The sequence below is a fragment of the Lichenostomus cassidix genome, chromosome 7 (assembly GCF_008360975.1).
Source record: "Lichenostomus cassidix isolate B80296 chromosome 7, HeHo_3.0, whole genome shotgun sequence".
NCBI lineage: Eukaryota > Metazoa > Chordata > Aves > Passeriformes > Meliphagidae > Lichenostomus > Lichenostomus cassidix.
The window spans coordinates 11902495-11916633 of NC_139488.1; the positions used below are offsets into that span (position 1 = coordinate 11902495).

At 39.4% G+C, this 14139-nt stretch overlaps 1 protein-coding gene across 3 annotated transcripts in view; it reads right to left on the reverse strand.

The window, feature by feature from the left end:
• Positions 1-1137: 1137 nt before the first annotated feature.
• CREB1 (cAMP responsive element binding protein 1) overlaps positions 1138-14139 on the reverse strand; it is a 40585-nt gene continuing 27583 nt past the window's right edge. For all 3 annotated transcript variants that reach the window (XM_085066204.1, XM_085066201.1, XM_085066203.1), the window contains 4 exons: positions 13737-13879; positions 12154-12336; positions 10577-10727; positions 1138-7632 (listed from right to left, as the gene is read on the reverse strand). In XM_085066204.1, the coding sequence (XP_084922330.1) occupies positions 7488-7632; positions 10577-10727; positions 12154-12336; positions 13737-13879 (622 nt within the window). In that variant the 3' untranslated portion in view covers positions 1138-7487. The remainder of the gene's footprint in view (positions 7633-10576; positions 10728-12153; positions 12337-13736; positions 13880-14139) is intronic.

Here is a 14139-nt window from a genome sequence, read left to right on the forward strand (position 1 = left end):
TCATCTCTCCGAAGGATGTTTGGGCATGGGTCCCTGAGTAGTAAGGCAATACACAAATAGTGTCTTGAGAAATTCACTCACTCCAGGGAGTGGGTCCAAGCCACAGGAGAGTGAGCAGATAGCACATGACCATGCTGTGAGACTCAGAAATCATCCCTGAAACATGTCATTTTGCAAGGAACAAACTTCTCTGAAGTAGTCATTGCAACTAAAGCAATGTTTGATTGATATTAAGATACACAGTAAGAGACTCAGCTCTGCATCTTATGGACTAAGAGCTTCAAGGTACAGCAGTGTCAAAAGAGTCAGGTCTACCAGCTGACTGCACAAGGATCTGTGTTACCCAGTTTTATCAGTGCAAAATTCAAGCCAAACTGCATTTTTTTCCTCAGGGACAAACCCCCATTCGGGATTCTCCCTCACTACTATAGATTTTTCTGAGCAAGAATGTGAGTGGCATTATGAAAACTACAAAATCCCAGCTGTAATGAGCTGACCTTACTGCCTCCCTTGATTTCACTGGAGGTGTGTTTACCTCAGTGCTGAATTTGTTCTCCTGGCTCTCATCCCAGTGTTTGGATCCAGCCTCGCGGATTACGTAATAGGGTTGCGATCCTTGCAGTGTTTGCTGCCTTCTGTTTCTGTTGTTATTAAGATCAGTAGTACATGGTTTACAGGAATGCTTAAAAGAGAGACATGCAGCATATTTAAACTGTGAAAGGTGTAAGTCTTTCAGACATAATTAAACAACAGAACTGCCACCAGAATGGATATTGGAAAGCAGCTTTAAAAATATCGGGAGGAAGAGAAACTTTATTTTTCAGGACTTAACCTCTGACTAATCTAAAAGATTAAAAAAGCATTCTCGTTGGGGAGAATACCCCATGAATACTTAGAGTAGGCCACAAATTGAGAGGACACCATAGGCTGCTCAAAATATGCCTTTTCCCATATTCCTCTAGCTACCATTTGCCACTAAATCAGTGTAAATGGAACACCCTGCTCAAAAAAGAGACTTTGTAGCATTTTTTAAAGCATGTTTATGTGACTGCACATAAATGTTTGTGTAAAAAGGGAGTTATGACAGTTTATACCACAAAGGTTACAGTAAGAAAAAGCACTTCTTTATGACAATAATTCACAAATTCACAAGAATCACTTTAATATACAAAGCAATTACTACCATTCTGAAACACAAAGCAGCTAATATGTACATAGTGTTAATAAAATGCATTATAACCCAGTACAATTTTTTTAAACACAGATAAAGCACAAAAAAAAAAGGAAAAAAAAAAGAAAAAAAAAAAGAACACAATACAACAGGGATGTTTCTAGATTTTTGGGGAGATGTAAAAAAGAGTTTGTTTTCCCCCAATAATGAATTTTCATTTAGCCTTTTAACTTCCACAAGTCTGTGGGAGTCAAGCTCAAATACCCTGTTCTGTGCTGACATGGTTTGGGTAAAGAATCAGAAATGCAGATGAGGTGAACATACTCTTTCCAGCTTACACTACAAAGGGAGAATAATAACCCTCACTCTGGAAGCTTCCCTGAAAAACATTGTTTCAAAACAATTTCAAATTATAAATCCAGAGTAGAAACAACTCATTTTTGAAGTGAACAACCAATCTGTGGATGAGGGTGGAAGTCCGTGGAGGGGTTGGCTGCAAATAGCACCTCTTCTTGCCCTGTTCCCATCCCAAGAAGTCCATTGCAGCACAGTTTCAAATCTCACACAAACCTGAAGTTGTAGAACTTTTTAAAATCAATGTTTTAATATAAATAAATGTAATTAAACACAAAAAAAATGGAGTGGCACCTGGATAAAACACAATTTGTGGAGAGCACCCGAACATCCTTAGTTCTCTAGAGTGGCCATTTCCAGATAAGTAACTGGCTCAAGGCCTGCCTTCCTCATGCTCTCACTCAGCTATCCCCTAATTTAGAGAAATATGTAGCTGAGGCTGAGTGAACCGACTGCTCAAGTCATGAGTGCAGTGAACGCTCAGCTTATGGAGTGTGCCAACCACGGGGCATTCCAGCCTGTCCCTGGCCCTGTCCCTGCCAGCACACAGCTCCCAGGGACAGCTGAGTGCTCCTGCCTCTCCTGCTAAAAGCAAGCCCTGAACTCACCACAGAGCAGTCACAAACCTGCCCCTGCAGTGCCAGAAAGCAAACAGGTCACTCTTCCATTGTGCTATGCAAACTAGCCCAAGCACATCTCTTTGCAGGCCACAGCTTATATACATTTAACAAACACATCCCAAGGCAAAACACTTGAAATGTAAACCCTCTTCACCACCTCGATCTGGTCCCTTTTCCCCAAAGATGTACAAACTTAAGCTGTATCTATCCACAGACCTGAACCTGTCACAAGCACACAGTAGGTGGATTTCAGCACCCTCTCTTCACCAGTCTGCCTCCTTCCAGACCAAATAAGCTTCAGGATACATTCAGGTTTCTGTAAAATCAATGTCTTTTACAGTTAGCAAATGACACGGCTCAGGAAAACGAGTTCCCAGGCAGACAACAGAGAACCATCAATGTACTGTATGCTTTTAAAAACCTGCTCACAGTGACAGACTTCAGGGTTATAGTTAAATTATCATCATTTCTGCAAAAGAAAGGTGGTTGTGCTCTTCTTTTCAAGCACAATGACAGTGTCAATGTACCTTTACTTCCTGGTGTCAAATTACTGGAAAGCCTTTCAATTTTTTTTCTTGGAATGCAGCTTGTAAAATCTGCAGACAAATCTCAAATTAAGGGGAATAAAGTGTCTGAAAAATAGTTTCGCTTTCCTTCCAAATTAACCTCCCTTTCCCACATGGGATCACTGAACTAGTTCTACTCTAAAAATATAATTTCACATCCATCCTCTACATACTGTTGAGACACCACATGCTTGATTCTTGCCCCTTCAGCTCTCCTGCCCTTCTGAAGCAATGCCTGCTGGGCACCAGGTACCAATCTGCAAGTTAAATCAGCAAAGGAGTCAACTGCTGTGGAGAGGAGTGAATTGTGTGCAGGCAGCAGGATTACAACAATTATGCCAGAAAGCTTCTCAAGCAAACCCAATTGATTTAAATTTTTTTGTTTTCTGTGTTTTGTTGGGGTTTTTTTGCTTTTGTTTTTTTGTTTTAATTTTTTTTTAAAAAGTGCACATTTTAATTGAACATTTACAAAGAACATAGTGTAACAAAAATAAATACATGACCTTTTGGTTGTATCATTGGCAAATGTTACATCACTAATCAGGCTTCAGGGTGAAAAAATTACAATAAAAACAAGGTCTTAGAAAATCAATTAAATCCTCTATGAATCGACATAGATTTGCAACCACTGATATTGAACTTGCTTTGATGGGGAGACTTGTCTTTAACCCACAAAATGCACTGTCATAAATGAAAAAAAACCAAAATAAAAAAGCAGGGGCCAGTTTTCACTAACAGATGACTACTTGCTGCTGCAGATTACTGGAAGCCCAGATTTTAAAAAAACAACCTGGGGTACCAATTTAGGTCAGAAACTATCAGGGCTGTTTTTCCTTATTACATATTTTTTTTTCCTGAGCCTGTTAATGATTCCAAACACCCCACCAATTTTCTGACCAATGTACAAGTACCAGAGAAAACAGTGATCTACAATGGAAATGGCAACTCCAGGCTAGCCAGAACTAGAGGTGTCTGAGCAGTCCTGACGAGCATGACAGGCTAAAATTGTGCTTTCGGATACAAGCAACAGTGCCGGCAACTACCCAGTGCTGGTGAAATTGCTGCTAGGTAAAAATGCATCGCCACTACCCCAGGAGGAAAACAGAAGTCTTACCAGTGGTTCCTTTAGAAAATAACACCTTAACAACCTTTCCAAATGTTTTGCCTTTGATATATAGCTGCCAAAGAGAAAAAGCACAAAAGTGAATTACTCTGGGTGGTGGTGGTTGTAAAACAACTGTTTACGTAGTTTCAGAAATCTTCATCAATAAAAAACAAACCTCACAAAAGCCACGAAAGATGAAATAAAATTCTTGAAAATGGGTAACTGAGAAACAGCAGAAAACAAATCAGTAATAAGCGCTAGAGTAACGCAACCCAGAGCTACTGGGGTGGGGGGGAGCTTTCACACACACACACACACACATACATCCACACACACCCAGACACTCACAGAAAAGTAAAAATTTTTTTTCTGACCTCCATATACTATAATACTCAGCATTCCTGACTTAAAAGCTCTCAGAGCTGTAGATTATATACTGTGTGTATATATATATATATATGTACATATATTATACATATGTATTTTCCAAGAATATCTAAATTAAAAGAGCACCTTTGACAATATCTTAACTGCCTGACTGGTGCTGTTGTTTTGCAAAATAATGACATTACAAAAATTATATTTCAAACCAATTCTTGTTTATTATGAACATAATGGATCTAGCCCTTTCTAACCCTCTCTTCAGGTAAAACAGGCTATCAGTTCTTGAAAACTCACAACTGTGAGATATAAAACTAATCCTCCCTCCCCCTTGTCAGCATAATTTCCATCCTACTTCCAAATGGCCTTAGTTCATAGAAGCTTATTACCCCAACCTCACTACTTGGTAAATAACATAGGAATGGATTCCTGTGTCATCATCTTTCCCTTTTTGGGTCAATATGAGTAGTAAAGCATGTATGGGTAGCCTAGCCAGCCCTGTACTTGGTCTAATACATTTTTTATTATTGTCATTTACAATTTTCATTAAATAAATTCACGTCCCTAAATCCTCAGTGCAGCATAAATAAAAATAAAGATTCTTGTAGACCCCTATGTACTTCAAATTACATTCTTCATCTTAGCGAAACTTTATTTGCTAATGAAGTCTAGGCTAAAACCACTACAGGCCACTTGCAGACCACACACAGACAAACTGGTAACACAGTTCTCCTCTCACTGCCACACAAATTTGCACCAACTCTGTTTTAGGAGAACCCCACCTGGGCACTGTTTTAGGCTCCCATGCCCATTCAGCTCCCAGGTTTTGTGCCCAGTGGTTATCAGCAAGCTCTAGACAGTGTTACCCACCAGACACAGCTCTCAGAGCCCAGCTCGCCTCGCTCAGGTTCACAGCAAAACCTCACATTTTTGCACACTGATGTTCCACAAAAAAACAGCCTTAATATGGGCATATACTGCCTTTTCTGTTTCTCAAACCTGGAGAAACCATTCAGTGTAATTGCAAATGAGGCCACCATGAGCTTCATGTTTTACAAGAATGATTCCTGCATTATCAACATTTTTACTTCAGTACTAATTCTAGAAAATGTAACCGTTTTATGTATTTGTATTTGCTGATTTTAAGAATCAGATCATTTTTATAAAAGCGTTGCTGAGAACTTAGGGTCTTCTTTAAATCTGCATTGCTAAACTAATAGATTCATCTCCCATTAAATAAAAACACAAAGATTAACTCTCTGTGGCAGATAAAAATAGACCATTTATAAACCCCCACAAAACTTGTGAAAGTTAATTATTTCACATTTCTGATACTTCTGTTCTTCTTGAAATACAAGCGTTATTTGAAATTCTTGGTAACTCTAGATTTAACAGTAATGCTGTAAGTTTAACCCTGCTCCTTTTAGAGTAAGTCTCTTGGAAACTGAATGCCCTCTCAAACGAAAAATCTAGAACTTTTAATACTGCTTAGGTGTTTGAGACGCAACTGCCGGAGTCTTCCAAATATTTTTCTTGTAACATCACACTGATTGTATAACCTTTTAGAAGCTTGTGTGTGAAATTTATCTTAAAAACAGATAGAGTGAATGGGAAAAAACATTAGCTAATACTCTGCTAGGCAAGGCATTAGTATAGACCAGAGCCTTATCCGTATGTTTCTATACATAAAAGTTTAACCAGAAGCCCAAGGTAAACTTACTCCATCAAATGACCCAAGTTCACATAGCAAGAGACTGGCTTCAGAGGGCCAGTACACAAACTGCACATGATTCTTTTTGACACCTTCTTTTTGACAGCTTCTTGATGTTCTTTTTTGGTTCCTTTTGAGCATGATTCGTCTGAAGACCTAATGCTTAGTACACAGTTTTTTTAAACATGAACTACCTTTTTTAACGTCATAGATCTGGGAAAGATCACAATTCCTCAGTGCACAGAAAAAAACCTGATCTTGCAAACATCTGAGGCACGTGAGTAATTTTGGTTGCAGGACTAGATTACTCAGTAAATCTGACCCTTTCCATGAAAAAATACCCCAAATAAATTAAGAGTTTGGCTAACCTGGCCACATTCAAATAACCTGTATTGCCCCTTGTGATGCAGGAGTTGGAATATTTGTGTTTGAAGTCCTGTTCAGTATTTGAGGTTGTCCTAGAAGTTGTCATACTGCAACTTAATTTATGTATGGAAGGCAGCCTCAAAGTTTGAAAATTATTTTAGCAAACCAGGCTGATATTTCCATTGAGTATGATAATTTCCATTGCATAAGACAGTGGTAGGGAAATAAAAACAACCTCATTACTTGAGAGGACTTGGGACACAGACCATACTGTCATCACGGAATACTTAAGTGGAGCTGGCCATGCTTCAACTGCTTAGTTATTCTGCATACTAATAGGTAATGCTTTCATGTGTTACCCTTGCTTACTATGGGACTGTTTTCAGAACGTCACTATTGCTTCTTTTTTTTATTCTTTTCTTTCCCATTCAAGTATCATTGCCCAAACTATATCCTATCAAGCTGGTGTCTCTTTTCTGTGTATTCAGAGTGCTGAACACACTTGCACACGTAAGCTATGAGAAGCAACAACTGACCAGTGAAGCTCATTTCAATGCATTTGTTTCTGAGGTATGGAGAAGGTTCTACTAGTCCAGGAGGGCTTAATACAGATTACAAATCAAACTCCCTCCTGGGCTAGCTTGAAAAAGGTCTGTTATCTCCACACCAAGAACATGACAGTGAAGCGCCCTTCATTTGGCATGCTGCTTAGCCGTGTATTTGTATAGTTCATCACGAAAATAATTGTGAAACCAATTTGGCAACCATTGCTTCTTCAATGTACCATGCATGCTCCACCTACGTGGCCCACAGTTCTCTGGACCAAGAGGCTGGGGTGGTTCTGTCTCTAAGGCAATGGAAAGAGCTCAGCACAAGTTCTTGACATCTTTACAAAAGGACCCTCCCCACAGTAACTTCCCAAGTGATCACTGTTACTCCTTGAAGAAGATCGGGAGATGAGAAAGAAGCCTGTTCTTCTTCACGCTGAGATTGATGATGAAATACATCTTGTAAGGGGAGAAGTGGAGGCAAGTACTTGAACATTCACAGTTTGATGCAAAGCACTGATGAAGTATATTCTGTAGTTGCTTCAGGCAGTTTTGCGCATAGAAAAAAAGAAATGTTTAGAAAATAAAAAGTTTACTTTGTCTTTCTGGGTACAGCCAGAACCAGTCTCTATCCCACCTGGACAAGTGAAAATGAGAATCCAAAATTAATCTGATTTGTGGCAGTAAAGGTCCTTAAGTGCTTTCAACTCCTCAATCAGTGTCTTGTTTTGGTTTTCAAGCACAGCCACTCGATTTTCTAGACATTTCACATACTCCTTTTTCTTCCTGCGACATTCACGTGCTGCCTCTCTGCAAAGCAAAAAAGACCATTCAAATCCAGAACAATCATTTGCAGACATGGGCTACTTAACTGCTTTCAGGTCAAACCTTTACCTACTACTGCCATTTTCAGAACATGGAGGTATTGTTAAGAAATGCAAGTGAGGAAAAAACACTGAGTTCATAACAATTGCTCCTCACAAATCATGCACACTTAAGATCCACATATAATTTCAACATACAGATCCCAGTAACACACCACGACTAGAATTCTGTTTCTTTGAGAAAAGGATCCTAGTGAGTGATAAAATTTTACTTGCAGGATTTACATTAGAGCCTTTAGGCTGAGTCAAATGCTGCTGCAATAATTTAACTGCTTTTATTATCACATGTTATTCTTTTTATAGTCTTTAACTTTTCCCTTTGCTGCAATCCAACAAGATGTTCAACTGGTGCAAAAAAGTGCTGTGTTTAGAGCATTCTTGTACTTGCTCTTGAGCAATGCTTTCATTTTAATTATGATGTCTGCATCACTGCAATGATAATATTAATGACTCAAGTAAAAATATCACAAAATGAACAGTCACTAGGAACCATATAATTCTTTAGTCCCTGTCAGCTATGCCAAAAACACAGCAGTGGTAATGTGCTGAAAAAGACCTCGGGACAGTCAAACTCCTAAGTCTTGCTTGTAAAGACTGAGCTGCCTATAAGTAAACTTGGTAACATACCGAGAATACTAGTGAAAAACACCTGAAAGGTATTAATGTGCTGCTGAGCATCCTGAAGGCAGGAACACCAAGGCAGAAGCTACCCTGCACAGCAACATAATGGCACCAACATGCAAAGTAAGCACAAGGCTAAATGCCACAGGCAGATGGGAGCCCAGGCAGAGGGCTCTCCTCCTGCAGTGCAACTTGTCCAAGCAGCACTCTGCAGACACATGGAAACAGACATACTTACTTGCCCTGAACCTTTAGGTGCAAAGCAGAACAACTTCAAAAATAAGAGTCTGTGAGTCCCTTCACTGAAAACACTACAGAGACTGGTGAGACAGTCAGTGTTCTGGGAAATGAGAGGGCAAATCCAAATCCAGTTCCTTCCCTCATTAGATAAATAGTAACTGTAAAAAAAGAATGCATTCCAGGACCTAACTGAATAAGAAACCTCTAAAGTAAATTTTTGAAGTTCAGCTCCACAAGCAAGACAGGATGAAGAAAACATAGTCCTTAAGCCCTGAAAGGACTCAGGTATCCATTTGTCACTCCTACAAATACAATTTCACATGCTTGCAGTGCTTCAGTAAGCCATGTGTAACATTCAGAAGCTAAGTAATTTCTGGCTGCTACCAAAAGATTAAGTACTATTGGATCAGGAAGTGCCTCCCAGTGCAAACTACTATCAAGTCTCCTTGGGTGACAACGTTTTCTTTCTGTGATTTTTTTCCAGCTTAGGCTGTGTATGTTAAGCAAACTCAAGGTCTGTGTGTACTAGTTGTTCATTATGAACAGCCAGATTTATACAATTACAAGAGAGCTTTAAAAATGTAAAATTTATACAGAAAATTTGCACAATAATATCTATGAATATTTACACTATAATCCTCCACTAAGTACCACCTTACCATCTGCCTCTACGTCTCTTTTCGCCACTTTGCTATGGAGCTTAGATTTGCAAATATCTATTAAGCAGACAGGCTAAAAGCACCACACGCAACATGATACTGTTGCAAAAGCTGTCAATTTAACTTAAGTGGGGGTAATTCTCCATTGTTTTTCTTGGCTTACACAAACACAAAAGCCTTCTTTTACTGGAATAAGACTGCTGACTAAATGAGGGTATTCTGTGATTCTAATTAAATTTTTCTCAAATGCTGAGCCTGAAAGGGTGGTATCTACTATTCACTGGTATGAGAAAAATATATAAAAAGGGAGATGGGTGACAGTCTGTACAAAAACCTTTTAAAAAAGTGAACTCTGCTGTTCAGCATTATTTACTTCATTAAAGCCCCTCGTATAAGCACTGGAAGTAAGTTTCTGTTGTGTTCACAGCACAGCAACCTACAGAAGATAAATGAAACTGTACAACATCAGTTTTTTCAGACTGACAGATGAAGTTAACAAGGCTTTCAGGGGGCTTCCCTTGCTCAGAAGGGTGGGAAGCACTGTGTTCCCAGTGTCACAGTGTAACACACAGATTCCAATCTGTGGCCTGTGGATAAGAGTCCACGCTTGGTGTGATGTGTTAGTTCAGGCCCACCCCTTCCCACTGCCACAGCAACAGACTTCAGGAGCAACATGCTCAACTTCTCTCTACTGCTCCCCTCCTTTGCTACCTCAAACAGCTCCCACCTCTGTACGCTTAGCTGTTCCTCCTCACACATTGAATCCTACAGGATCACGACATGTCTATCTTCATTTTAGCCCCTCTGCTGCCACTACTGGCTCCACAAGGCTTCAATCAAAAGCAACAGCTGCTCATGTAGTCTTTGCTTAAGCCTGTCTGTCCCTGGAGCAGAAAACCCAAAACAACTAAAAGAACAATTAAGACAATCAAGAAAGTACTCACAAAGAGCACAGGTGGGTCAGCAGCAAGAATGCATGCAGAAAGCTAAGGAAAAGAATCCAAGAAATGAAACTACATGAATATAGTAACTCAAAAAAACCCAAACTCACACTGGTGTTTATAACAGCGTATCTGCAGTTGTACAAGTAACTCACCAATTACTTTTCTCCTTATTGCAACAACGAAATTCACACACCTACAGAATGAGTCTGACACTTTACTCAAGGTTGCACGGTCACAACACGTGGCATTAGCAGATGTGCATCTTTGCTTTGCACCTTTAAATAAAGGCTAATTCTTCACACAGCATTTCGTAACATGACTGAGAAAGATCAGGACTGTTAGTGCTTGACACTCTAGGCCTAGGCAGAGCTGACTGGGAAGGAAAAGGTGCTCTAAGTGTACGTGCCTGTTCTTCATTAGACGCACTTCTCTCTTCCGCGCAGCCTCTTCTGCCGGCTGGGTGGGAAGTGCTGGAGAGGACGCCATGACCACTCCTGGTGCAATGGTGCTGGTCGGGGCGGTGCGGATCTGGTAGGTCTGCACGTCTCCTGAGGCAGCTACAGGGACACACGGCAACATGACATCAGTCTGGTGACAGCGCTGTCACACATGCTGTGGAGAGCACCTACTCATCTCTCTAATGCAGTCACCTCTCTAACCCAGTCATCCCTCTAGCTGTGCGCCCTGGGCCACAGCTCAGGAGGGACAGCCATCATCTGGGTCATCACTGCTACCTCAAGCTTAGTTTATTACGCTATATATACCTATAATATATACAGGCCTTTGGGCATTCCTGTTAAGAAAGTCTTCACTTGTGCTTGATAACTTGATTTGTCTTGCTGTATAGCTGTGCTTCTTTCTCCCTTGGTACATTTCTTTTTACTTCTCTGGTTTTTGGGCAGTTCTAGCAGTTCTAGAGATGGATGGGGTCAACACTATTTCTAACAATGCTCCAAATGTCTATCTGCAAAAGGAGGAACAGCATGTGTAAGCATCTGGAGCAGAAAAAAGGTGTGAAAACGTAGCATTTACTCCCACAAGAGAGGGACAGTGCACTCTATTGCTTTTCTAGAATGAACAAGGTTTTGGCTTTCTTCTATTTACTGTAATCTAGGAGTGTATTTATTTTGTCTGACCTCATAAATAACCATAACACTACCTAAATAAATAATTTGTCCTTAAGAACACAAAAACTCGAAGATCAATGCAACAATAATACTCTTCTCTGCTCTGCATTTTTATTGATGCATGGTGAAATCTTCACTGGATAACTTTCACATCAACTACTTTACAATCATGGAAGCAGGGGTACTGTTATTTTCTATAAAAAATTTTTAATACCCCTCAATTTTCAATAAACCAAAATATGTATTTTAATACAATAGCACCCCACAACTTATTCTAAGCTAAAGTAGCTCAGTTGAGAGCTAGATCAAATGATCACTTAAGGCACTCTCCTAAATTGTTCTATGACTCCAAGACTCACTGATGATTGAGTCAGTGAATAGTTACAAAAGTCACAACAGGAAGAAATTATGACTTGCAATTAAAAATGGGGAAAAATTATTAATAAATTGAAGGGTCTTTTTAGAAAGAATCAAGCAACCTTCTCTCTTATCTTTCATGCTTTGCTTTAAGTTTCCTATCATTGCAGATATGGGAGAACTCAGAACTCTAAAGTGGTATTAGTTTTTGTAGAACATATGAAAAAATTTGTGCAGATAAAATGCAGGAAGAAAGACAGCATGGAAAAGTAAAAATAAATATATTAAACCTCAAATATCCACAATTTTACCAACCTAAAGGGGAAGGCTTCAACAAAATGTGACAAATTGCTTTGTCCAGAATTTCAATAATTTTGTAGACTCATGTGTGCCAAAAGTGTTAATTCTGTTTCCTGACACATTTGAAGAAGTTAGGTTGGCAACTTATATTTGCATGGAGAAAACGTTATACAGAGTGCCTGGCTGTGAAGTTTCTCACCTTGTACAACAACCTGGTTGCTGGGTACAAGGATCTGCTGTCCATCTGTGGTCTGTGCATATTGTAAGATGGTGGTGCCAGGTTGGGTTGCAGCTGCATTAGTCATCGTCAATGTCTGGAGACCTTGTACTCCATCTGTGCCATTGTTAGACAACTGTATTGCTCCTCCTTGGGTGATAGCAACTGCAGACAAAAAAAATCAAGCTCGCATTTAAGACACTAATTTACTCACCAACTTACAGTCTTAAGCCTAGGTATGGAGGAATACTGATCCGAGCTAAATCCCTTGAACCCTTACCCACCCCCAAATCAAACACATGGCTTCAGCACACATCACAAAAATCATCCTTTGAAAGTTAAGTTTTCAAATTTTTGTGAGGACCAAAACCCACCGCCTAAAATAGAAGTTGGTTTTTCTAATAAAACAGCATCACACAAAGGAGCTACAATCTTCCCCCAGGGAATACTTTTTAACTTGCTAGTTAAGATTTCCTTCTTGGTTGGTTTAGGTCTTTTTCTCAGTCCTTACTTCTCATCTGAAACTCCCCTCATCTTCTGTCTTTTATGTCCTTCAGTCTCTTCTGCTGCTAGTGCTATCCATCTTGTGTTTCACTTTCTTCTTGTTTTGGCATTTTTTTCTTCTGATTGTATCCCCACTTCTCTACAACTTCCTCAGACCCTTCCTAGCTGTTTTTTCATTCATGAAGGTACAGTTTGGTTCAGGCAGTCTTAACTTTGCTGGTCTTTTTATCTTTCTTTCCCTCAATCCTGTCATACTGGGACAGGTATACTGGGACATCCCCTTTTTTGTGACTACACAGAATTTCACTGTGTTCCTATATACAGACATACCAAAATCTTAAGTGTCTGCAGAAGCAGTTATTTTAAATTTATATTAGGAATCAGAATTAACCACATCTGTTTCAATAAAATTAAGCAGGGTACAAGGCAAATGGACTAAGGAGTAAACAGAGATACAGAATTTTAAAGAGATTTGAAGAGACAGATGTAAAAATGTAGTTCTTTCTCCCTTTTGTATGTTTAATGCTGTATGTGTTTGTGTGAGACAGCATGCATCTTTATCTTTACTGCCATATCCTCAATCCTTCAAGTCAAAGCACTATATAAAATCTAATAAATAAAAAAAACATAGAAATACATACTTATGACATATATTAAGGTTGTTGACATTCTTATTTTTTCAAGACTTTCTGAAAATGCAATAGCAGACTGTAGTTTTTTTTCTAATTACGAGGTTACAGTTTTGTGAACGAGTGTTAATAATCTGCCAACAAAAAAATAAACTTCTCAATTTCTCCTTCTAGTTCCTGAAGTGAAGAAGTTTGTAATAGCATTATGGTTAGTTCCTGTTTTGCTTCAGGATGCATTAGCTGCACCAAGTGGCAAGCAATCCCAGAAAGTTAATTGAGCCTTTCAAATACTTACAATAGAAATGTGTTTAAAAGGCCTGATTATCTTTTTTTCACCTCCTGCTTTGACCTATCCAAACAGTTATAGAAATAATAGTTGCTCATCTTCTCATTACCACTTACTAGCACCACTGAGAAATTCAAACTACATACTGTACTGCCCACTGCTGGTTTGGTAAATGGGAGTTGGCACCGTAACAGTGGCGATGGCAGGTGCTGCTGTTTCCTCTTCAGACTTCTCTTCTTCAATCCTTGGCACTCCTGGGGCGTCTGAGGACAAGTCATTCAAAATTTTTCTGGCAAAGACAGTGTGTTGTAAAGATTTTAATAAAAAATGGGGGAGAAAAATATTCTATCTGATACACAGTGCTGGGGAAAACTGTGAAGTGCAGCAAGACAGCAAGGAAAATATGAGTGCAGAATGAAAACCACACACTATCTTCAAAATTCTATTGGAAAGGATTGCTCAAAATACCAAGCACTGATAGGCAAGGGAGCTGGCACAGAACAGCTGTGCTTCTCAAAACCCATGGTACAGCTATCACAACCTTCCCTT